Consider the following 26,227-nt stretch of genomic DNA (forward strand, 5'->3'; position numbering starts at 1 on the left):
AGAGTAAAAGCAGTAGAGAGGGTTACTGGAACAGAAGTGATGGACTTAGTCCAGTCAGACTGACAGAGCTCACCAAGGCTCCTATTTTTTGGGTTGTGAGGAGCAGGCTGACCATGCTGTGGACCTTCTGTGCTTTCAAAACACCATATGGATTGAGGAGCACTTAACTTGATCTTCTGAGGTTCTTCAAAGGCTGAGGACGTCTGACAACTTGAAACCTCAATACTGTGCATCTCTTTGGCACACTTCAGAATTTGGTGAACACCTCAAAAATATTTTCTTCTGGCTGTTTTAGCAACGTTCACACTACTTTGGTTTCACATACTAAAGACTGCATACTTTAACAATTATTCAAAGGCTTGATTTGACCGGCACCGGCGTCTGACTTCTGAGGTTTCACAGGCTTTTGCGTCAGCAGACAGACAGAGGTGTTTAATAGAAAGCTTTATGAGGGAAGACCTGACACAGAGAACATACTGACAAAGAGAAAAAAGTGTGGGGGGGATTAAAAGGGACAGAGAGACGGATAGAGAGAGGGAAACCCCACAGAGCAATTTTTACCGGTTGTGATGAGTCTTTTCAAAGCACTCCTCAGAGTTTCTTCAGGATATCGACGGGTTTGAAACGGGAGCCGTTCAATAAGTTATCTGGTAAGGTTAAGGTGAGCCCGGGGCTCTCCTCGCTCTGCTAAACGCTGGTGTTATCTAAACATATGTAATTGCATCTAGCTCACCACAATGCAGTGCTTGTGCTAATCTTGGAATTCACTTTTAAACACCTGTTTATGGTCAGCGGTGTGCTTGTATTGTGCAATGAGATGCTTTTGGTTATTGGAGCCCAGAGGAAAATTTGATTGCCAAAGGATTTGAAAACTTGGTGTCTGTTCCTGTAGCTCACTTAATAAAGCATTGCATTAGCGATGCAAAGGTGATAGGTTTGATCCAAGGTAACACACATCAAATGCAAATGCATAAGCATATAAATGTTGTCTGAGATGTTTATTCTTAAGAGAAATATAAAATGGAAACAAATGAAGCCATGGATTACATTACAATATCTGATTTTTTGCAGACTCATTCTCCTCTTATCCTTTAATCTTTGCTCAGGAGAAACATCTGAGAAGCAGTAGTCTCTTGATGACCTTAATTTATTTTCATTGCTGTCTAGTACAACAAAGAATGCAGTAAGATCTTTTTTATGCTTCCTTAATGACTTTCTGTGTGCTTTGACAATTGTTTTAAAGCTTTGCCACCCACCCCGAGACTCATACGGGGATTAGGTCAGTTGCCTTGGGCGACATCTCATCTTGATAGTTTTAAGTGGAGGGTTAATCTCTGCAGGGTTTAAAGGAAGTCCTCCAGGCTTGTTGAAGACAAAGGACGTGAGCTATTTGGGACAGCGCATTTCAGTGGCAACAGGCAGATAATTGCTAATAAAACCCAATGCTTGTTATCAGCGTCTCTCACACAGTCAACTAAGCAGCTGCAGCAAGTTTGCAGAATCAATATAACTGTCTATGCTGAATTTAAAGCAAAAAAAAAAAAAAAAGATTCGCTTGTACTGTCCAGATCTAGATCATTTTGTAGATGCGCTGTGAGGTGTGAATTATAAAAAGAGAAAAATTGGTTTGTAACAGCATAAAATCTAGGGGGAATGTTTTACAAAATGCATCTACTGAACATATTATTTTTGGAAACAGAAATGAATAGAGGGATGCGGGATATAAGGAGGTATGCTACTGTAAGATCTACATCTTGCTCCCACAGCGAAAGCTTTAGATGGGACAGGATGCAGGAGACTTTGGATGTGTCCCTTTGATTCATCCCTGAGGAAGCTCTAGCGATCAGAATAGAGACAGATACTGAATTAGGCTTTGTTCAGTCACGGTTTCAATATGAATAAGAGAGCTTGTGGATGAACACGTAAGCATTTCTCGAAATCAGTAACACGTCAGCCTTTTCCATTTCCCTTGTCTTAGATGAGGACGCCATGGCAACGCATGCACACAACTCATAATTGCAATTGTAAGTACTAACCTCTCAAAATTGTTTATACAATGGTCTAGACAAAGATTACTCAACTCCTTTGTAAATCCACCCCCCTCCCAGTCTGCACATTTCAAGTGTTTTGCTAAATATCAAGACAGATATACTAGGCATCATATTCTTGCCAACTTTGGAAATGTACAAAGTTTGTATAATTCAGAATATAACAAATTTACAAGCACGGATAAATTCTATGATCGGTGTGCACGAATTACTCCGAGATTGCTCTTTTATAGCTCAGGAGATTTGGCAGAGTATTTCATTGGTTTCATTTAAATATAAATTTGAATAATATTGACTTTGATTGCTGAATTGGCAAATCTGAGCTCGGTTTGTGACATTGTTAAAATCTAAAACTCTAATTTGTGAGATTACTGGGTCTTTTACTCATGAGAAATATCTGAGACAGGAGACATAAGCACCAGTTTTCATTGCTCTCTATTTAATCTCATTGATGTCTATGAGAAACAATTGAGAAACTGTGAAAATTAATAGAGATGTGTGTAGTCTCATTATTCTGTGTGTGTTCCGTTAACCAACATAGAACAATGTATTTGTGTGTGAGGACACACAGGCTTAAGTGATAGATTAGGGAATTATCAGCCCTTCACCAGTCTATGTGTATGCGTGTATACATGGCAACTTTTCTCACCCATAATGAGGACTGGAATCCAAGGAATGCAATGCTCAGGTTGAAATGAGAAGAGCAGATGAGTGAATGACATGGAAGAGAGAGAGAGAGAGAGAGAGAGAGAGAGAGAGAGAGAGAGAGAGAGAGAGTGTGCGAAAGAGAGAAAGAGAATCTAACAGTTGTGTCCCCTCGCCCCTTAATTGTCAACCGGAACACTGAAATACTTTAACAGCTGTTGTCAGTTCATGTAACACTAGCTGTGAACTATCTAATTGCACGTTTTACTAAAGCTACTGGTTAAGATCATTGGAATAATTGGAATCGGACTGACAATTGGAATTATCATTAGTCCTTTATTTTATGAGTCGTCCATTTGTTCCCTAATGCAGCTCAGACATTACGTTAGCAGCACAAAGGCCATGTGCTCAATCCTAGGGAACACACAAACTTTTAACTTGTATGCTATGTATTTTGTTAATGTAGTGTTAAATGCACTTAAGTCTATATGAACCACATTATTGTATGTTATATGATATAAAACAAATGACAAAATACAACATTTGGAACTAGAAAGTTCAGTGGTGGAATTTTAATCATTGATTATTGAAGAGCACCAATTATCTGATTCACGATTTTACATTTCCTGTGGTGTGTAAGTGTGTATTAGTACATGTTAAGGTACAAACCCCAAAAGAAAACGAGTTTTCGGGTTATCCGGTTATCATCTCCAACGTAAATCTTTTTTTCTTGGACTGCAACAAACGCATGGATTGTAGGCAACAGTTTACTTCCTGGGATTGGTGATGTAGAGAAGACCGACATTATCATAATTCTTCCCACTTCGGACTCACAGCCTGTACGTTAACTCCTGTTAGCAACCAAATCTTTCGAACATGATAAGGAGCGTCACATTTCAGGCTGACATCAGAGGCATTCAGACCAAACACAACGTACAGATTAGCTGGCCAATCAGGGACAGTTTTGTAAAAAATCTGTGCGTTTCAGGAAGAAAGGGAAATCTGGAGCTACAAAAATGTACGTTATGTGGAAAATTATGTATTTTTTAACCCTTAAACTATGCAAACACATTGTATTATACCAAATACAAAACATAAAGTTGTTTTTTAGCAATGAAATAGGTGCTCTTTTATGTATGGTAACAAATGTTGTTTGTGTAATTCATATTCATACTTTATTTTCATCACTTTATTTCCTTAAAATCAAATTCTAATTAATATTCTCCATAATTTTGATGATTATTTGATTTGTGATATGATTTTTTTTCATTCTGTGAATTGATTTTGATTTATCAATCAATTAATCGATAGTTATCTGGATAGTATCCAACAGCGGACACAGTTTTCTGCATTTTTTTTTATTTGCTACTACCATCGCTTTGTTGTTCAGTAAATGAAAATGCGTAGACGTACATTACGTGAACATGTGGAGAGTGTCAAAATAAAGTTACCTCGTATCGATATTTTACGTGTGGCATCGATCATATTGTTAATACATATCACCAATATTAATGTACTGTGACACCCCATTAACCGCAATAGCTCCTCAAACAGTTTAAGGAAATTACATAGAATTTAAAAGTCATTCTTAACAATCTTGGTCAAGACGAGGCAGAACTCCCTTTCATCCGCCTTTTGAAATGTGTTTCTTTATTTTCTAAATAGGGATATGTCGGAAAGTTGAATGCCAGCTCAGTCATGTAGTAGCTTGTAGCTAGTCATGGCACATCTGTAATGGAAAACTGGACGACGTAAACGTCACTTTGGCCTGTCAGGACACTTCTCAAATGTTCTTCAGTTAAGAAAGGACAGGCTTTGGAATATTGTTTTGTTCCCACCAGAGGAAATAATGACAGCTCTTTGAATTAGGCAGATGTGCTTTCTCTTGTCTGTGAGTGCCATCTGCTAAACCCATGATCACAAATAATCCCACAAAAATGTCACCACATCTAAAGATATTTTCACTGTCTATTGAAGGAAAGTCCTTGTGCTTAAGACTTGGGGTCTCCGATGAATTTCTGTATCGCAAGCTCTCAAACACATCTTATGTTCCACTGAGCAAAACCACAGGGATCCCACAGTCCCAGAACACACAAACACAGGACACACGCACACACAAGCTCACACGCCACAGAGAAACCGCATCCCGTCCGCAGCATTAGCTCATGCGAGACAGTGCCTGCTGTAATATCCCTGCTGTCCGACAGCCTGTCAGTATATCCAACAAGTCACAAGTCCAACCTATCATTATTGGGCTGTTACACAGGCATGAGGGGGTTCCTCTGTCCCTCCTGGGAACAAATACGTGGAAAGAACACTGAAATTGCTACTTTTGTTATTTTCCATAGCTGACATGAGATTGTCATGAATAACTTTCTTCCATTCACTATTTGTTTTGTTAAAGCCAACGTGTCTCATTTCTGCACAATGGGTGTCAAGCTGAAAACAATGACGATGGGTTTACCTAAATGCTTTACTGTTTGCCATTGGTCAGTTGAGCAAATACTGTAGTCCCACCCTAAACACACATCATAACTCATTGGTCAGTAAAGCTTAGCTGGTGAAGCTAGGTTGAATTGCTAGTTAAAGGGACATTCCACTTTTTTTTGAAAATGTGCTTATTTTCCAGCTCCCCTGGAGTTAAACATTTGATTCTTACAGTTTTGGAATCCATTCAGCTGATCTCCGGGTCTGGCGCTAGCACTTTTAGCATAGCTTAGTACAATCCATTGAATCTGATTAGACCATTAGCATCATGCTAAAAACCAAAGAGTTTCAATATTTTTCCCATTTAAAACTTGACTCTTCTGTAGTTACATTGTGTACTAAGAGCGACGGAAAATGTAAAGTGTTACGCACTGCCCGAAAATAGTCCCCTTGGTGACTTTCAATAGCAGAGGACTATTTTCGGGCAGTGCGTAATATCACTATGCCTGCTGCAGCCATGTTACATCAGCAAAGTTCTTGATTATTACGCAAGAATGAGAGTATAGTTCCTAGCCATATCTGCCTAGAAAATCAAAACTTTAATTTTCTGTCTGTGTTAGTAAACGATGTAACTACAGAAGAGTCAAGTTTTAAAAAGGAAAAGTTTAGAAACTCTTTGGTTATTTTTTTGTGCGATGCTAATGGTCTAATCAGATTCAATTGATTGTGCTAAGCTATGCTAAAAGTGCTAGCACCAGACCCGGAGATCGGTTGCATGGATTCCAAAACGTTAAGAATCAAATATTTAACTCTAGAGGAGCTGGAAAATGAGCATATTTTCAAAAAAAGTGGAATGTCCCTTTAAAGCTTGCCAGGAATCTAGTTGGGGTCACCAGAACACCAGCATAAGTATACAAAATAAACTCTAAAAACTGCTATAATTTTTTTAAAGTGTATTTTAACCCAACGTTAAAAAGTCAGAAAGGGACAAACCCAGCCGTTGGGGTAAATGAACCCAAAAAAATGTTTATATTTGATTGGAAATAACCCAGCGTTTGCAAGTGTGTTCAACATATGACTGTCTTTCAACTGAGTAGAAACAGTGTTTATACCTTTGGGAAATAGCAACCAACAAATGATTTATTTATAATTGTCTCTGTATAATAAGCTGAGATAGAAGACAGTTCTTAACATAAGAACAACTATACACAACAACACATGACTTTATGTCAAACCAAATATGATCTAAACAGCTGTCTCTATAGATCTTCTCTGTCAGTCAACACCTTTAAAACGGCACTTTCCTGAGTATTAATATCAGAGAGAAACCATTTGTAAAGAGGGTCACAACTAAAGACATGTTTTTCAGACTGCACACCAGTAATAATTTATCAGCAGAAAGGGGCCATGAGAATAACATGTTTTTGTTGAAAGTTGTTTTTCCCGGTGAACATGTGATGAGCCAATACTGTGACAAACGGGCAGGGAATGGCAGGATATTAACTTATTGCTAACATAAAACACATTTTTTTTTCAAGGAATATTGTGTGACTCAGATGCCGGAAGTACTTTGATAGTTTGGCAGTACATATAAGTACTTTGTAAACAATTTTAAGATCACCCCGTTTCAGCTCTGTGTGTTTACGGTGACCTTAAACATTACTAACATGAGGCGTCCTGTCAAGGGATGCCAAAAAAAGAAAGAGATTTGGCTAAGCTGTCTAAATGAATAAATCTGGGTGATTTAGTTGTGGATGTTAAGATTGCGGATGAGTTCTTGTTGTGTTGACTTTATCTGGGAAATAAGATCTGTTATTGTAGTTACTCCTGAAGATTGCTTCAGTCCTGCCTCAGTGATACCAGACAGCTTGAGACAAAAACCTGTGATATAGGATCTCTTTTTAGTATCTGCGTAGTATAAATACTTTCAATTTGAAATCAATGACAACCATCAGTGCTACTGGTTTTAGCAATAAAATCAATCCCCATCTGGCTGCGCTCCCAGAATATGCTACATAACCATCCAGTCCAATTCTATTTCCTTTCAAATTTCCAAAAAACTCTGTTGTCAGCTTTGTTCTGTGCTATTATGATAACAGCATGATAGACTATTTTGGATTTGTTTACAGAGCAAAGAGATCTTTACTCTACTGACTTAGGTCATGAACAATGACAGTTCATGATTTTGCTGTATTATATAACAGATCCAGTCCTTTAATTTGTTTGGACAAGCAGTGCTTCAAAAGGCTGTTTCTTATAGCAGCACTGGAACTATTTGCTTTTTGTATCAATACACTTGTCAGTTCCAGATGTCAGTCTGTACACTGCTAGACAAAACGCAACCGTTTAATCTTATTTAGTTTATATTTGTATTGGCAAAGTAAAATGAACCAAAACCACAGATTATCCTGTGTCAAAAATGTATGTAACTCAAAATTTATTTACATGTAGACATTTAGGGCCAGATTTACAAATTAGCACAATCCCACAAAAAGCGCAGATGGGAGTGGAAATATTTGCATGTTATTTACTAAAAATGTGCTAATTAAATAACACAGGCGCAACAACTGATTTCCATAATGACCAATGCAATCTACTAAGAGCAGTGCAAATTAGTTCAGGGTCGCAAAAAGCAACTGAAAAGAACTGTAGGACCAAAAATGAAGATTTACAAGAAGTTTCGAAACGTCTGGCATTGTGTGACTTAGTGTGCAAACACTTGGCAAACAATATTTTTGAATAATATGTTCCTCTGGCATTCCAAATAAACTGTTAGATGTTAAAACAATCCTCTGCATTTAAGACATACTTTTTTCGGCGTTAAATAATGGCACAAATACCAGTCATGACAGGCGCAAACTTGAGTGAATCGCATTGAGTGAATCATTTAACTTATCTCCTCCCAAAAATGTTGCGTTTGAAAGGGAAACTACTAGAAATCAAATGCAATAAGGTCAGTCACAAAAATAACTAGACCACACCTTTTCAGCACTAATTATCAACAGTGTTGGGGGTAACGCATTACAAGTAACGTGCATTACGTAATAATATTACTTGTCTGAAGTAACGAGTAAAGTAACACATTACTTTTTAAATGTACACATTAATATTTGAGTTACTTTTTAAAAAAAGTAATGCAAGTTACTTTTTTAGTTTCATTAATTCTACTACTAATTATAATTTAATTCGTTTAACATAATTCGAAAAAATTGTGTACTGAATTAAACTAAACGTAGTCACATTATGCACTCTATGCGTACAGGCCCGTGTGGGAACCATTTGAGTCAAAAACTGAGATAGCAGGCCAGAGCTCGACATTTTTGTGTAGAAATATGCAATTTCTGAATATAGAACTTTTCAGTCATAAAAAACACCTGCAAGGCCTGAAAGAGATCAAGCCTCAGCCAAGAAAAAGTAACGCAAAAGTAACTAAAAAGTAACGTAAGCATTACTTTTCAGGGAAAGTAACTAAGTAACGCAATTAGTTACTTTTTTTGGAAGCAACTTACTATTGTAATGCATTACTTTTAAAAGCAACTTTCCCCAACACTGATTATCAACTGCGCTGGTGCAAACTGTTAGTAAATCTGGCCCTAAGTCACTTACAGTGCAAACAAGTCTATGTATGCGTCTTCTCTAGGAATCAAACCCATGACCTTGGTGTTGTTTGCGCCATGTTCTACCAGTTGAGCTTTAGGAAAGCAGGAAACCAATTATACATGTAGGGCTTAAAGAGCACCAATTATGCTAATAAATTGGCACGTTAGCACGTTATTGCGAGATCCCATAGTACATACATGTTATTAAAACTTGAACTAATGCATTGTGAGTCTTATAAATTGCTTACATACCTCACCGATTTCTGCATGTCTGGAAAACGCTCGGTTTAGTTCCTGTCTCCACCTCCCAAAATGTCTAGTGTAATCGGATTGGTCAGATGACTACTCAACTGTTATTGGTCAACTGGGTTCGGCGTGTGTTTGAAAGGTTACGCCCCTGACTACGCGTGGGTTGACACAGATTCTGACTGAGAGTCACAGCCTCAGAGGCATCGTAAACAAGCGTTATATTTCTCTATAAACGATGGTGTCTGTACTGCCTTACCACTTCAAGCTCGATCCAGAGAGTTCAGACGGCCGTTACGATATAAACGATCTCCGTCAATGAACGCGATTGGATTTAACTTTTTTAGGTGTCCTTAGCTCTGCCAGAATGCTAAACGAAGACGAAAATGTGTTGCAAAGACATCCAAAAGGTAATTATAACGTACTACATAACTATATGGAAACACCAAATCTAGCACATAGAAAGTATTTGTTGAAATGATTATAAAACGATTTCACTTGGTAATTTCTACATTATTTTACTCTAGTAAAATTTATTATAAGACTGCTTACATACTGTATTACTGTGCAAACTATATGGAAACACCAAATGTAGCACATATAAAGTATTTGTTGAAATGATTATAAAACGATTTCACTTGGTAATTTCTACATTATTTTACTATAGTAAACTTAATTATAAAATACTGCTTACATACTATTTTACTGTGCAAACTATATGGAAACACCAAATGTAGCACAAAAAAAAGTATTAATTGAAATGAATGTTAGTTCTACATTATTTATTTACTATGGTAAACTTTATTATGAAAGACTGTGCTATGTTTTTACTTACTAGGTTTTAAGGAGAATGCAACAGGTTCCAGGGCCTCTTACCTGCGTGATTCATCATCCAGGTTTTGCACAAATTGTCTAAATCCCTACACACAGAACATTTATTGTACCGACTATAAGCTTTTGAGGCTCGGGACTAGAGTAAGTTTTATTACATTTTTAAACCAATAACACTAAAGTATCATTATAGTAACAAAGTACCCAAAAGAACAAAAGATGTAACTTTAAAGAAAATATAAAAGTCAGTCAAAAGTTTATTTATTACAAATATATATTTAAATGTTAAACAATATACAAATAAACATACTTTAGTAACCATATTGTGCTCTTCTTTCAAAAATTGTTCAATTCACTTCTTACAGCTATCTATTCAGATAAATGGCATATCAAAGCTTTGTCAGCTGGTGCTATCTAAGATGACACTTTAGGGTTATCATCCTGTCGTGTGTTGTTCTCCAGATACGCTTGGAGCTTCCTGATCGGAATGTTGGCTTCCGACGACCCCTGCACTGAAGATGGCATGCAATCACGTCCTCCTTTGAAGGTCTCTCAAACTGTGATGCCAGGTCCATTGGAATCGGGGTTTCCTTCAGCTTATCTTCAAATACCTCAGCAAACACAAGCCTGATCACATCATCCACATAACTGTAGAAATATTGCGGTCAATAAATCTTTTGTTTTGATCATTTATTTCCCTGCTTCATACATTAAGTTTTTAATTATGAATGTATTTGAAATAAAACATTACTGCTTACGGTATGTCATTTGTGTGTTTTGGGAACATAGCCTTGTACTTTCCCTCTCCTGCTTTTGTTACGGCTTGGTGACATTGTAATGGATGGCTGCAAGGTACAACCTGTAAAAATATAAGCAAGCATAAATTTATTGTAAAAGTAAATACTACTTTATTTAACACAGTTACTAAAATACTTAAATACCTGCATAGCATTCCAATAAATGAGAAAATCAATTTTTTTTGCTGCAAATCTGAAATCTCAGGCTACGGACGGCAAAGGCATCCACTGATGATGGTGATGGAAACATTGTGAAACGATGCTACTGTCTGGGTTCCTATGATTATGCAGAGAAAAAAAACTTTGTCATCATCAGTTATACATTTAAGACTGGTAGTGGTTTCATTAGCTAAATACATAATTTGTGTTACACACCTTTGCTCCTCATATGCCAGTCTGACTCCTTGTACTGTGTGTTATGATGTTGCATGTTTGCATACAGTGTAGAAGGATGTGTCCAGCTGCGAATCTAAGATATAGACAAATAAAACAAACATGTATTCAGTCAAAAAGACATATTATAACAATAGAGTACAACGACTATAAATCGTTAGACTATTCATTAAAACGTAAATGTATTACATGTTACATGGCCCAACATTAGCAACACACATTACGTGTTTACTTCGTTTCAAAATCTAAGAAAGCTTCAAGTAAAAACAACAGTAAAATACATATAACTTTAAACAAATCATCTGTACTTGAGAGTTTCTTGAGTTTGATCATGAGAACAAATTTTACCGGTAACAGTTTAGCTGGTAACTTAGCAAGTTTGTAAACATGTCTTAACCAACATCGATAAAAAAACGATAGTCTGCATAATTCAACATACACGTGTGTAAATATGGTACGTTGTTTATGAAATACAGTATTACAACACAAAACAGTTCGCTTGCAAGCTTAGCTCTACACGCACATTATGTTAATCTCCGGTTACCGGTTACGTAATGTACAGTAAAAGGCAAATAATAAACGTGAATACTTACAGCCTGTGATCCAGAAGTGCACAGTAACGTTAATCCAACTTTCAGAAGGAGACGTCCAGGTTCGGTTCATGAGAAGCAGTTATTGTGAAAACTCCGTGAACAACTTCTGACTGGATTTTTCCGGAACCGTATTAAACATGATGTCCTCTGTGTAAGTCCATAAAGTGCTATTTTGCCCTCGCATCTAAAGAGACAGCGTCTACTCGAGAGATTTAATCGCTTAAACGATGAAACAAGAGTTTGCAAACAGAGTCAAAGCAGGGACTCCCAACCTCCGCCATTTTAGCTCTCTTCTGACTCGGCGCTCCCCACCCTCGTCTTTGAGGGCGTACCCAAGCAAAGCAGAGAGGGCTGAACTATGATAATGTTGGTCTTATCTACGTCACTAATCCCAGGAAGTAAACTGTTGCCTACAATCCGAGTGTTTTTTGTAGTCCTCGAACGTTAGAGACGATAACTCGCGTCATCGTTTTCTTTGAGGTATGTACTTTTTGAATATCGTTAGCATGTACTAATACACACTTACACACAAAATGATGTTTAAAAACGTGTATCCCATAATAGGTGCTCTTTAAGACGCATGTGTAGACTGTACTGTAGATGCGTGCATATTTTGTATATGTGAAGATCAGAGAACCTGCTCGCAGCAGGTCAGAACGGTGTTGCACAGCAGCATGCTATAACAATATCCACCAGCAGCTTTCAATTAAAGTTCCCAAAGATGAAACCATTGCGCTATCTTTCATTCATGGGAAGCAAAACCTTCCATCTCCCACTGTATCCACCCTTCAAAAACACCCTCAGGGTGTTTTAAAATAATACACTTGCTCACTTTGAAACTTGAGGTAAATAACACAAATTAGCTTCATGTTATGTAAAAGGTCATTACTGGGTTTGACATAATGGCTTTTATGTAATTGGTATTTTCAGGGTGAAAGAATAAATCATGTTGTAATCACTCATGGTGACTGTGTGAAAGAATTTGAAAGAATCTGTTTAAAGCAGGTGCCCAGATTTTAAAATTTTAGGATTACCGACCATTGAAAGCTTTGCAAGACTCTCACATTGCATTTAATACAATGCATTCTAATGATCGAAGAAAAACCCAAACGTGTGCTTGCGTGAACAAAGAACTACATCAGATTTTCCATTCTCCCTAAGCGATGCTCGAGCCTCTGGCAAGGTTTAGATAACCAAGTGGCGTCATGTAGCTCTTATTCATGAGGCAGCTTCCCAGACCTGGATCATGCCAGGACATCAGTGTTGACCAAACAAGTCCATTCATTCAGCAGTTTTAAACAGTCTGTGTCATATTTCAAAAAAAGGTTGCTTGATTTTGCAAAGCTTGGAAAAGATACTGGAAGGACTGGACGCACTGAAAACCAGTCACAAGTTTCAACTCAGAAAGTTTCAATATTTGAGCCAAGAACTTACAAAAAATAGGGCAGGTGGGCCTCGTAGCCCATCACTGTGATGCCCAGCCACACTCCTGTCTGTCTCTCAATCAGCACTGGAGAAACACGGTGGCATGCGGGATCATTTATTCTCCAAGTGAAATCTAATCTGTCCCTAGAGATCATGAACTTTCATGGCTGGATTAGAAACAAGGGCAGCTCACTCCATAGTAATGAGCTCACTGGTGCGTCTAAGGTTCTGAGGAACCGAGTGAGGTGCCAGATCTTCTGTCTGGATCAGTTGGGGTTGTGTTAGTTTGGTTAACAGACATGTTCAGACAGATTTTATCATGCGTGAACCTATAGGTTGTAAAAATATATCTTTACACCCGTAGGGTGGTATTAAAGTTGTTATGTATTATTAGATTTGAAAGATTACTAAAAACTCAGTTGTACATACAAAAGCAACTTTGGAAACTGTAAGTTTTTTGACGCAAATGGGATATTTGACCTGAACGGTATTTTTATACTTGAGTGGTTGTTGGTCATGCAGCTGCTTCTGTTTGCAATTCAGTATCTAATCCATTCAATTTCCCTCTCCTTCAATTTTTTTCTCTTCTCATGTATTTCCCAGGCCTGTGAGGAGTGTGTGGTCATGGCTCTTCACGTGGTAGTATGGTTGGTGTTGCTCCTGGTGAGTGGACCAATCCAAGGAACGAAGGGTGGCGCTCAAGAGTTTGACAGCAGCGATGAAGGTCCTAAGGTTGAATTTCTGTCTCGAACCCGACGGGCCCCTGAGCCTATTCCTCAAGATAAGTGCTCGTACACTTTTATTGTACCCCAACAGAAGGTTACAGGAGCCATCTGTGTGAACTCCAAGGAGCCAGAGGCTTTGCTGGAGAATCGTGTCAATAAGCAGGAGCTGGAACTTCTCAATTCTGAGCTCCACAAACAGAAGAGACAAATTGAGACCCTACAGCAACTCGTAGAGGTCGACGGTGGAATTGTCAACGAGGTGAAGCTTCTGCGCAAAGAGTCTCGTAACATGAATTCTAGAGTAACACAGTTATACATGCAACTACTGCACGAGATCATCCGCAAGCGCGACAATGCGCTGGAGCTGTCACAGCTGGAGAACAAGATCCTTAACCAGACTTCCGAGATGCTGCAGCTCACAAACCGCTATAAAGATCTGGAGTACAAGTATCAGCACCTTGCCTCACTGGCCAATAACCAGTCAACGCTCATTGCCCTTCTTGAGGCACAGTGTCAGAGGGGACCACCAGTTATGGCCCCAAGGGTACAGCCCCAGCCCCAGCCTCAGCCCCAACCTCAACCCAGACCCTCAACACCTCTCAATAAGCCCTACCAGCCACCTCCCTTTAACCGCAACATTCAGATCACCAATGAGATCCAGAGCGATCAGAACCTTAAAGTGCCACCTGTCCCTCCTCCTACTATTCCAGGTGCATCTCACAACCTGTCTACAACAAACAAACCGTCTGGTAAGATTTAGTTTTATTCTATACATAATGCTTTGGTGACTTTGGAAATTAACTATATGGATTCCAAAAAAAAAAAAACATTTATAGAAAACACAGTTTACATGCGCCAAAGTACTATATATTTTTTCCTTGCTATTTAAGGCCTTGAAGTCTTGCAGAGCAAGGCAATAGTTTACTTTACTGGGATTGGTGATGTAGACAAGACAGAAATTATTATAATTCCCCATGCTTCGGACTCACAGCCTGTAAGTTAACTCCTGTTAGGATTGCATTGTGCCCGAATCTTCCAAACATGGTAAGGAGCATCACGTTCCCGACTGAACACAAGACTTAGACAAAACACAACGTAGAGATAGCTGGCCAATCAGGGACACAGAGCCTTTCAAATCCATGCGTTGCAGGAAGAGAATGAAATCTGGAGCTACAATAATGTACGGCACGTGGAAAATATTGTGGTTTTTTTTTCCATAAACCACGCATTGTATTATACCAAACACATTGTATTATACCAAATACACAAAATAACGCTGTTTTTATAAATGAAATAGGTGCACTTTAACAGAAAACTACACTTCTGCGCACATACACGTTTTCCACAGAGCGATAAATATAAACAGACAAGATGGGAAAAGCAATGAGAAGTTTTGTTTAGATGGACGATGAGTGACCCCAGACTAAGTGCCAACATTTTGTAAACTTTGTTAAAGAAGAGTTAAGAAACCCAGTATAATAACAGCACAAACACAGTCCTGTAGGCCGCCATTGTTGTTTGTTAAACTCAGGCGGTTGCTTAGTTTACACAGGCATTGTTTTCAAAAACACGTCGTTTTTGAAAAGTTTGTGTTTTCAAAACCCCAAAATGCCAAATAACATAGACAGACAAATCACATAAAAACATGTTTACAGTTGAAAACATTGTTATGTAAATGGCCCCTTATTTCCATGACATTCTCTATAAATAGGTCTTATCTTTACAAACTTTGCAGTTTGCTGACATGTTTTTCCTCCATCATTAGTCATCACCACTGACTTTCAAAGTTCATTTATCTGAAACTGGGTCTGCATACCAACTCCCACACACTTACTGATGGAGACTGACAATAAGCATCTGCTGTTGTCTCAGCTTACAAAGGGCAATATAGTGTTTGTTAACCTGGTCACATTATGGACATTATGGGGGGTTTCCCGGACAGGGATTAGACTAGTCTTAGACTAATAGAAATGTAAGAGCTGTCCAAACTGAAAACAAATTGCACTGACATATCTTAAAATACATCAGTGCACCCTTTGTTTTGCCTCAAAATGCACACAAGTAATGTTTTAATAAGGCATGCTTGTTCAAACTAGTTATTTTTTCTAATTAAATAAGGTCTAGTCCTGGCTTAAACTAATCACTGTCCGGGAAACCACCCCTAAGAAATATGATTTTTATAGGAGGCACTGTTGCAAGATAAATTAAAAGTTATTCATTTAGGGCTGCAGCTATCAATTGTTTTTGTTACTCGACTAATCTAGCACTTAATCGATCAATTAATTGATTAATCGGATATTTTTTGTATGTGTTTTTAAACAAACAAAACAAATAATGCATACAAGCATTTGGCTTTTATTTAAAAAAAAATATATATATATATATAATTTGCCAACAATTAAGCAAATATAATTTATTTATATGCACAACAAGTTGCATGCTGTAATCTAGCCCTGACATCAAAGTAAATATCTGTTTTATGTAGATTTCTACAACTGCAACATTTACCATTAGGCTACTAGCAAATATATAATTTCTGTATTCAGCACCGTAATAACTACACAAATTTTAAAGATATAAAAAGGCTGCTCTTGGTGTCTGTCTTTCCACTAAATCTGGTCATTTAAGCAATTTCCTGGCTAAGTCTACTTGCATTTAATAGCAAATGTTCCACAACCTCAGTTCAATGAGAGTCTAGTGTTCACAATGAGACTACAGTATATGAAAGACAGAAACAGAGAGGAAGAATCTGGACACAGGACAAAATATTGAAAGAAACAGACAGAAAATGTCTACAGGAGACGTTTTAAGAAATGGCATAAGAATGTGCCACCATAAGGACAATAAAGCTGAGGTAGAGAAAAGCTACTTTTTCCACTGCAATGAAGTCATTTATTCCAGTAGTAGCAGACATGAGTGACCTAGACACAAACACACTTTTCTATCTCGTGTGTGTCTTCTGGTAAACCTTGAGAGAAAGGAAGAGACAGACAGAAATGGCCTGCTGATGGATTAGCTTTGTTGTTTTAACATGACCTGCACCAATGGAAATCCTCTTTGTTTCCTCTTCCTTCTTATTTTATCGTTCTACAAACGTTATGTTGACTTGATGGATTTGTCTTTAGCTTCAGGTCATCACCTCCTCCATCTCAGTGAATGCTAGCTAGATTTCACCAAATGTGTATCTTCTGTAGCATTAGCCCATTAGTTTTCTTTAGTCATTTTTATGAGTCTTTCATGGCACTGCCTGTTTCCAGCTTTCATAAACACATAATCCAAACTTTGCCTGCCAGACCCAGCAGCTGTCTTCATCTAAATTTGTCTTCTCTTCAACTGCCATTGTAAAACATTAAGTAAGGAATAATTGACAACGGGCCATTGAATTATAAGAAAATAATGCACACCCAAGGTGCAATGCGGCACGACGCGAAGCGCATTATTTTCAACTAATTCAAAGGACCGGAGTCAATTATTCCTCTTATACCACGGTTACCACTAACATTGCTCTGGTGCCTATTTTTAAGACATTTGACAAGTTAGGTGTGCGGTTATCAGAAATTAATGCATACCCACGGAACATTTCTCAACCAATCAGAATACAGCATTCAACAGACCCGTGGTATAAATGTAAATAATCTAGTCAGGAATTCAGATAATCCACAATGAAGTCCACATTGAAAATTAGAGATTCAAAAAGTTACATCCAATTTAAAGAGGTCCTACACTGTCAGAAAAAAATCAAAAATTATCCCAAACTGTCAATGGGGGAGTATTCTTTAGAAATGTATGTACCTTTTATACTAACTTGTACTGTACTTTTTGAAAAAATACTACCTCAGTAAAAGCTAGGGACCGTTTTGAATGTTTTTAGTGTATTACTCATTTACAAGACTTTATTTTGTTTTTTGGGTCCACACGAATAGTGTTTTCATGCTTGATAAAAAAAACATACATTATTACATATTTTACATTATTGCAGCACCTTTCTTCCCAGTATCTCTGAAACTCTGTTGTAGCACCTGCTTTCTTTGAAACACCCAAGATGTTTTTTGGATCATTCTTGAATCATGTTGGAATAACCTGGAGTTATTCCTGGAGTTCATGCCAGCTAAAATTCTTTGCTGAACTTTACTACCTACTTAAGACTGCCATCATTGTTTTATCATGAGTGTGTATACAGTTACAAGAGTTACAAATGATTCAGTTGAACCTATAATTTCAGCTCTCCTGTTAGAGTTTCCATGGCATAAGCTTTCTGTGTCCAATTAAACAGAAGGATGAATGGTTTTGAAACATGCTGACATGCAGACATCTCAACTAGAGAGTAAGCAATGTGAGAGCTCAGAGATAATGAGGCAGGGAATGCAGAATGAGGTGGTTTCAAGGTTTATGTACCTAATCAAATAGGACACTTGATATTCAGTGCAAATCACTGATAAAACAAACACCCTGAGCCAGAAAACACAGTTTTGTGCAAAATAAATAGAGGGGGTTAAACTCCCACTAGAGACTAGTAGTAAAAAAGTCAGTTTTTACCTTTTTATTTTTGCAATTAAATTCAAAGTAAAATTATATTTTCAACAAATTATCACTATTTTTATATGTAGTATGCACTATTTTCGATTCATTGTAAAAATTGCTGTAATTTATGTAGCTGGTTGCCCGTAACTTACTGTAGATTAAATTTATTTAATTAGATTTAACATTAAACATTAACAAATCTTTATCTTTAAAGAATAAAACTGAGAAATAACAGCCTCATAAAAAGCATTCTGGGAACCAGAAATCCTCAACAACCTTTTTCTGTTTTTTCCTTCATATTTTGTTTCCCAGAATGCTTTGCATGAGGCTGTTATTTCATAGTTTTATTCTGTAAAGATAAATACTTGTCAATGTTTAATGTTCATTTAACTTCGAACAAATTGTTGCCAGTAAATAGCATACATTTAAATCTACATGTTACTGTGGCAAAATTCTGTAAATTGATTTCTACAGATTATTTTTACAATGTTTGATTTGTGACCTAAAATACAGAACCTTATGGTACTTGTCTGGATTTATATGAAAGTTTAAAACAATTAAAATACTTTAGCTATTTCCAGGTTTAAATCAGTGGTGTATAAAGACCCTACAGTATTGTTTTTATTACCTTAAAATTAACCAATTTAATCTACATACACCGCGGGTCTCCTTACATGGATGTCACCATCATGTTTGTACAGTAGCCCTAAACGGACAAAGGACAAACTGCTTTACAGAGCGCGTTTCGTCCCTAGATTGTCTCGAATGTCACCTGTTTGTCATGTGGAAGCGACCGTAGCTTCTTTTGCAGATAGTGAGAAGATGTTTGCTGTATGTAACAAAAAAATGTTATGGTCTAAAACGCGTGAATTCGCTTAGAGAACCTTTAAGTAAAACTTCTACTTACTTTTACTAGAGTAAAAGTTAAAAAGCACTAGAATTTTAATATAATTAGGTTATAAATGAAAATTAATTAAATAAATTTGTGGAATAAAGGTATAAAAGTAGTGGAAAAAAGTATGAAAAGTATGTCAGTATGCTTCAGAATGTACTGTAGTGAAGGAATAGTTTTCAAAGAAAAACACTCAAGAATAGATACTTAAAAAATTTACTTGAGTAAAAATATTGTCTACCTCTTAACATTCACTAAATTTTTTGGCACAATATATAACACATAATTTTTTTATCAGACTCCAAAGTCTGGGAATGCTTAAAAGAATTCATTTGTGTTCACAGTGAGAGGCTAATGAGCCCGGTCTTCATAGTTACCTTAAATTTGTCAGGTAGTGTGATGTGAAAATCAGCCAACCAGAGAGAAATTTAAAGACATGGCACAATCCAGCTCAGTGGAGTGTACAATGAAGGCTATGAATCCAGCAATCCCACAGCTTATAGCACAAGCACAACCCCAAATATCTGTGACAAATGTGTGACGAATTCAAAAACACACAGGGATCTTCATAACACTACATTCTTTCCCTTGAGACTACGCAGTCTGTCTCGACATGCACTACACCAACAACACTATGTTTCCAATTAGTAAAACCTGGTGTTTTGTATTAGCCCAAGTCTTTCAGTGAAATATTCCTGTGGCTCAATGCACAGAGCGTTGTGTTTGCAACATAGAAGTCATGGGTTCAATCCCAGGAACATATACTGATAAAAAATGTATGAATTAAATGTACTTTGGATAAAAGCGTCCGGTGGGGTGTTGGGAACCAGTGAAAAAATATTTATTAATTATACAATTTTATAATAGTTACAGCACAGAATGTCAAAAATGACATTTAAACATCGAAATATGCCACAAACTGATTTAAACTAACATCTGTCCATAAAACACTTTTAAAGACTAAAAGATAAAATTGTTCCTACACTTTTTTTTAAATAAGTCATTCCAAACTATTGTTCATCACAACGTAGGCTATATATATTTTTGTACATACTGTAATTCATACAGTAGCAGCCAACACCAAAATCCATTAAAGCAACATTCAACATACAGTAAAGGGCCTAAGTGGCTAAATGCTGTTGGCCAGCCGTCAGGCATGACGCCTGCTTTTTATAAGGTACAAGATGAGAGTAAACACTAAAATGTTTCCAAACTATGTAGGTAAACCACAGGGCCTCAGAAGTACTTTAAAGACTAAGATCTATGATAACAAGACTGTCTGCCAGATTTCGACACTAAGGAGGACACATTTAAAATACACAAACAATACTGGAACATATACAGTAAGTTCATCGCCATCTTGCTTTGAAGCCTCAGGTTGGGCTCAAATCTAGCTTACTTTAGCATATGTTATACTTGTTTTATAATCACATTTTATATTTATATTTTTTTCTGAATAATGATCGCTGTCCAGATAAATGTACAGTATTTGGAAAACCTAGCTATAACTGTATTGTATCTCTGTTTATAAAACAAATCAAACTGAATATTCCACATATCCATGAATTTATTTAATCAGTAAAAAATAAAATAAACAACGAAGCCGGAAAATAGCGAACGTTGGTTCGTTCAAAAGACGCAGACTTTGAAGTACATGAGGCAACTATAATGAGACGTCGTGCCTGCAGCGACACACAGCAGAGACAATTTTGACTTATTTAAATAAATATGGTTCAGATAAATCCTTTATTTCATTGGAAATGAAGGATGCATTTGGAGGCTGCATTTGAAGGAGCTTTCCAATTGGGACAGCCTTCATCACACCACGGTGATGTCATTGGCATTCGAATGTGGCCTTCAGAGAATACCTTTGAATTAGGATGCAATCTTACTGGTCTTACTGGTTGATTATTTTAAGCAGGACGTTTTTCAATTACTTTAGAAAATGTGATCTTTTAAATTCACTGCATGGATAGTATGTGGATCCATTAAGAACAAACAATGATTTATGGGGACTTAAACAGAATCAGAATAAAATCCTTGAATCAGATAATTATTCTGAAGACAGGGATAAATTATGAACAGCCTTTTCCTTTGCGTCTTTTTGGAAAAAACAAGAAAATTGGAGCCATATTTGACACATCGCTATAACAACACTACTCTAAGCCCGGGGAACTTTGGAAGTGCTTAATCTACTTGCTACTGTTGCATTATTTAGCGAATGGGTCTTTCTTTGGCCTCAGTGCCAGGGTTATGTTTGGCTGGAAGAGAAGAGGCAACGTCCCAGGCCAGAATGGCAGCCAAGGTCAATCCTCTTTATACTAAAGGCTTTTCCAGCTGTGCGGAGGAAAAAGACAGAGCGGGAGTGTTTGCTGTTCAGCTTTTTTGATTTTACAATGAATGGAAATGTTTTTTTCTTTATTTACGTTTAAGCTTTAAGCAGACACTTTTATCCCAAAATGGCATAAAGTGCATCCAATGTATATTTTTCTTATCAGTCATGTGTTTTTTGGAACTGAGCCATGGTCTACCAATTGAGCTTCAGAAATCTTTATGTTTAAAGTTTCTGCAGCTCTGCCCCTGAATTTCCCCTCAAGCACAACAGTATGCTTGCCTGTCATGCTGTCATGTTCCTAATGTAAGGAACCGCAAAAGAGAACGGGAACAGAGCAAATATAGGTTTAAATAAACAGGGTCTGACTGAATGAGGTAAAAATGTTATCTTTTTATTTACTTTATGTTTGGCTAAGGTCCATGGAAAGACTGTCTGCAGGCTCTAGAAGATGGGCACACTAACAGTGACATGTATCTAGTCAAACCGGAAAACACCAACAAGCTGATGCAGGTATGGTGTGATCAGAGACATGACCCTGGTGGCTGGACAGTCATCCAGAGAAGAATGGATGGATCTGTCAACTTCTTCAGAAACTGGGAGACATATAAGGTAAGGCACTCATCTGGATTTTATATATATGCTCACATACTGTATACAGTACAATTTAATGTCACAGTGCCAATCAAGTTGGATTTGACTTACAGTAAGATATTTCATCCAATGCTTCTTCCATAACAACACAAACCTCTCAGAATGATTTCTGAAGGATTGTAAATTTATGTTGATAGGTTGCTGTGATAACAACTTGTTTTTACTCAAGTCGCTCAATGTCATATGGTCTATAACTCTTCACATAAGCTAAACCGGAAAGCAGTCAGCTCAGACACAGACCATTAAAGAAGTTTAATAAAAAACATATGCCAAACAGAAACTACTACACTGAAATGCCTCATTGCAAATGGGAAATCCACTGCATTATTTTCTGAACATTCATGATTTGTATATGCTTGATACAGTATACCATTCATGCACATAAATTAATAAAGTTTTTCATTATATTCTAGAATTTAACTAAATTAAACAAAAGATTTTTAAAACTTTTTTTGTATTGTGGCCAGGTTCAAAGCAAGCAAGTCTTAATGCCCTGGAGATGTAGTATTGAATACACAGCAGGCTCAGAAATTACAAGCTTTCCAAAAGTTCAGAAAGCAGATTTTCAGTAAAAAGTATGCGCTGGCTAAAGAAAGACCTACTAGTAAAACTAGAAGAAAAAACAGTGAGACATTTGACAAAAAGACATTAAGAAATCCAAACTTTTAGTTATAAGAACATGACAAAATACTGTACAGTAAGTAATGCAGACTAAGATAAATATTTGACTTGGTCCATCAAATTCTTAATGACAGGACCCTTCTCTGTTTTCTTACAGCAAGGCTTTGGAAACATAGATGGAGAATATTGGTTAGGACTGGAAAACATACATTGGTTAACCAACCAGGGGAACTACAAACTGCTGGTGACGCTGGAGGACTGGTCTGGACGCAAGACGTTTGCCGAGTATGCAAGTTTCCGTCTCGAGGCCGAATCAGAGTTCTACAAGCTCAGGGTTGGTCGTTACCACGGTAACGCCGGCGACTCTCTGACATGGCACAATGGGAAGCAGTTCACCACCTTGGACAGGGATCACGACGCATACACAGGTACAAAACAAAAAAAGTTTAAAATGATTATTTATCATTCTATGTGTCCTATATGTTATATAGGACACAGGTTTACATCTGGTGTATAAGATATTAAATACCAAACGCAGTTAACTTTTTTCCTGAAGAAGAAAACACAATGGGTCTCATTCACTAACAACTGCGTACGTTTCTCGTATTTATATGCACAGTTTTACTTCTCACAAAAAGTTTCCGCCTAATTCACAACATGTGCGTACGCACATTAATTTGATCTTATATTTGTTCTTACGTTAGTGATTTTGGAGTGTTCTACATGAGCATGAGTTTGGTAATTTGCATAAACCACGCCCAAACCAGCTCCATATAAAGGCTTTCTGCAGCGCAATGCTGGATCACAGAAAATTTTAAGCAGTTTGTCATAAAAGCAAAAGAGTTCGAAAAGAAATCCCTGATCAGATTTATTGTCGGTAAAGTTATGTTTTGCTTTGCATTTTTTATTTTGGAGGTTTTGCTGTCGCTGGAGGAAGCCAGTGCTGTCCACCGACCGGTGTAACATTAAAGAAGTATTGAATTCTTTAACAAATATGACATTTAATTAATATGACAGAGACGCGCATCTGTATCTAATATAAAACAGACAGGAGATCAAGTGATTGACGTTTGGAATTGACGTTTACATTAGGCATTAAAGTGAGGAAGGAAAGCGTAAAGATTTGTCATTATGTGCATCTTCTTTATATATGTAAAAAAATAAGTAGGCAATAATAAATGTTAAATATAATGTATATAACAATAATATAGATCATGTATAATATATATATATATATATAATACAGAAAATATTACACTGAAAAAAATTATCAATTTTTTTAAGGTAAGTGGTTGCAATCAATTTATTTAAGCTACAAACAAAAGTTTTATATTTTATTTTACTTTACTAATCTTTTTTTGTTTAAACGTAGATTAAATAAATTGATTCGAACCACTTACCTTAAAAAATTGATTTAATTCAATGAATAATTTTTTTCAGTGTATAATATCAAATATAATCATGTCCATTTTATATATCAACATTATTATAAACATTATAATTATAGCCTAGTATTTAATTTTAGCCTATGTGATTATTGCGTACGAGTGGTTTTAGGTTTTCTTGATTTTTTGCGTATATTCAGAATAAATTTTTATATGAAAGTTTTTGTTGAATCACAATGTTGTTCATAAAGACATCAGTACACACATCTCACGCACAAATTTGTGTGTACGCATGCTTAATGAATGAGACCCAATGGCCCAAACAATGTACGTACGCAACTGAAAAATGTATGTATTTACAAACACGATTTCATGTCAATACGTACCTATTTTACAAGGTGGCTAATTCGTATTCATTCGTACAATTTGATTTGTACATATTAGTTCAGTTAGCTTTAACCTCTTAGACGTCTGGGTTAGGGCCGGGTTTTATTGGTGCTTTATTTGGATAAGTGTACACTGTTACAGTATATGATTTGCATTGAAATGGTCTCCTTGTGAAAAAGTAATGTTTCCTGTGATATCAGGATAATATATATAAATAATTAACTTATTTTATATACGTGTGTTTATTCTTAGGCAACTGTGCCCACTACCAAAAAGGAGGCTGGTGGTATAACGCCTGCGCCCACTCGAATCTAAACGGTGTGTGGTACAGGGGCGGCCACTACCGCAGTCGCTATCAGGACGGAGTTTACTGGGCTGAATTCAGAGGCGGCTCTTATTCCCTTAAGAAGGTGGTGATGATGATCAGACCCAACCCAAACACTTTCCATTGAGCAGCACACACACATAAGGCAAAAACTGATGACTGCTCGCCCATCTTCACTCAATACAGTGCAATTCACTTAGACTGTGTTTTTGAATTGTTATGCTTCTAACGTATATACAGTAAGATATGAACATTGTTTTGGTTAACGTAATTGGAAACTACATAAGAACGAAATTGTCGGTGACTAAAGAAGACATAACACGCAATTACTGTAAGTCCCTCATGGTTTGGCCTATGCTTTTTTAACAAATATTGCAAATAAATGATCAGAAGTCATTACTTGTTACAAATAAGACACAGGACATTCAATCCAGTGATAGCTTACGCTTTCCTAGTTTATTCAAAGCTAAGAGAATATATATACTGTATATTGCCTTATGAGATGAATGACTCATAATTTATTTCAGGGACATCATTTTAAAAATTCATATACATGTCATAGTTTAATGCATAGAAAAGATTCATTGCCAAATTTTAAAACAGTTGCTCCATCTAAAAACTGTATTTACTGTGTAAATTATCTGTTGGTATCAAAAGAACCAACACATGTTTATGTACATATAAACGCAATATTGTTGAAAATAATGTGTAATTTGTAATATACTATATATTTCCCCATGTACGGTCAAATTGTTGCAATAAAAGATGTACAGTAAGCGACTGTTTCTGTTACTGGTGGTTAACATCAATCTACTATACACAGAATAAGTTTTAAACAAAACTCTTTTCCACTCAGAGTGTCCACGTAAAAATGCTTGTCACGTCCAAAAACGCGAGGTGTTCGGCGGGGATAAACATATGCACATATAACGCTCACTGCCCATAGAAAATCATTCAAAAAAGGGTCTGTCACTGCCATAAATGCATTCTACAGTATGTGATTGGTCCCTTATAGTACTTTTGATGTACACCAACATTAAAATGTTTCATGATGATATAAAAGGGAAAATTAGTCTATGTTAAGATCACTGAGACTACACTTGAAAGAAAGTCTGGGGCTGTGCCTTACATGATAACCTACTTTTGACAGTCCAGTCACATTAACTTTCATTAGTGTGCATAACTTGCACTTTACCACATCCAGGCAACCAATCTTGACAAAATCCTTCTTTATCCCAATGGGAAATGGAAAGGGCCATTGGAGAAGCCGAGTGGAAACACAGATAAGAATTGACAGCCCATTAAACCTTAGCCACGCCAGTCTTTCCGACCCTGTACTTCAATAGCCTGCTGCTGAGAGATGTCTCCTTCCTTAAAAAAA

At 36.8% G+C, this 26,227-nt stretch overlaps 2 protein-coding genes and 2 long non-coding RNA genes across 8 annotated transcripts in view; 2 read left to right on the top strand and 2 right to left on the bottom strand.

Moving 5' to 3' along the window:
- Positions 1-25,622, top strand: angptl2b (angiopoietin-like 2b). Of its 2 annotated transcripts, none has more exons than XM_065272046.2 (5): positions 1-650; positions 13,608-14,478; positions 21,893-22,086; positions 22,907-23,177; positions 24,774-25,622. In XM_065272046.2, exons 2-5 carry the CDS (start codon positions 13,629-13,631, stop codon positions 24,971-24,973), a joined length of 1,515 nt encoding a protein of 504 aa, XP_065128118.2. In that variant the 5' UTR covers positions 1-650; positions 13,608-13,628; the 3' UTR covers positions 24,974-25,622. The 2 variants fall into 2 exon arrangements, with proteins under 2 accessions (XP_065128118.2, XP_065103354.1); XM_065247282.1 differs by having other exon boundaries at positions 1-257.
- Positions 1-26,227, bottom strand: part of ralgps1 (Ral GEF with PH domain and SH3 binding motif 1) — a 113,019-nt gene that overhangs the window by 53,892 nt on the left and 32,900 nt on the right. The gene's annotated exons all lie outside the window — the stretch shown is intronic.
- On the top strand, positions 8,855-10,553 carry LOC135729556 (uncharacterized). The gene is made up of 3 exons (XR_012337864.1): positions 8,855-9,375; positions 9,804-9,861; positions 10,259-10,553. It is a non-coding gene; the product is annotated as an uncharacterized lncRNA (long non-coding RNA).
- Positions 10,304-12,143, bottom strand: LOC135729555 (uncharacterized). Of its 2 annotated transcripts, XR_010525700.2 has the most exons (5): positions 11,580-12,143; positions 10,969-11,062; positions 10,738-10,870; positions 10,555-10,655; positions 10,304-10,444 (listed from the first exon to the last, which is right to left on the bottom strand). It is a non-coding gene; the product is annotated as an uncharacterized lncRNA (long non-coding RNA). The 2 variants fall into 2 exon arrangements; XR_010525699.2 differs by having other exon boundaries at positions 10,969-12,137.

This window comes from Paramisgurnus dabryanus, chromosome 11 (genome assembly GCF_030506205.2).
Source record: "Paramisgurnus dabryanus chromosome 11, PD_genome_1.1, whole genome shotgun sequence".
NCBI classification, from domain to species: Eukaryota; Metazoa; Chordata; class Actinopteri; order Cypriniformes; family Cobitidae; genus Paramisgurnus; species Paramisgurnus dabryanus.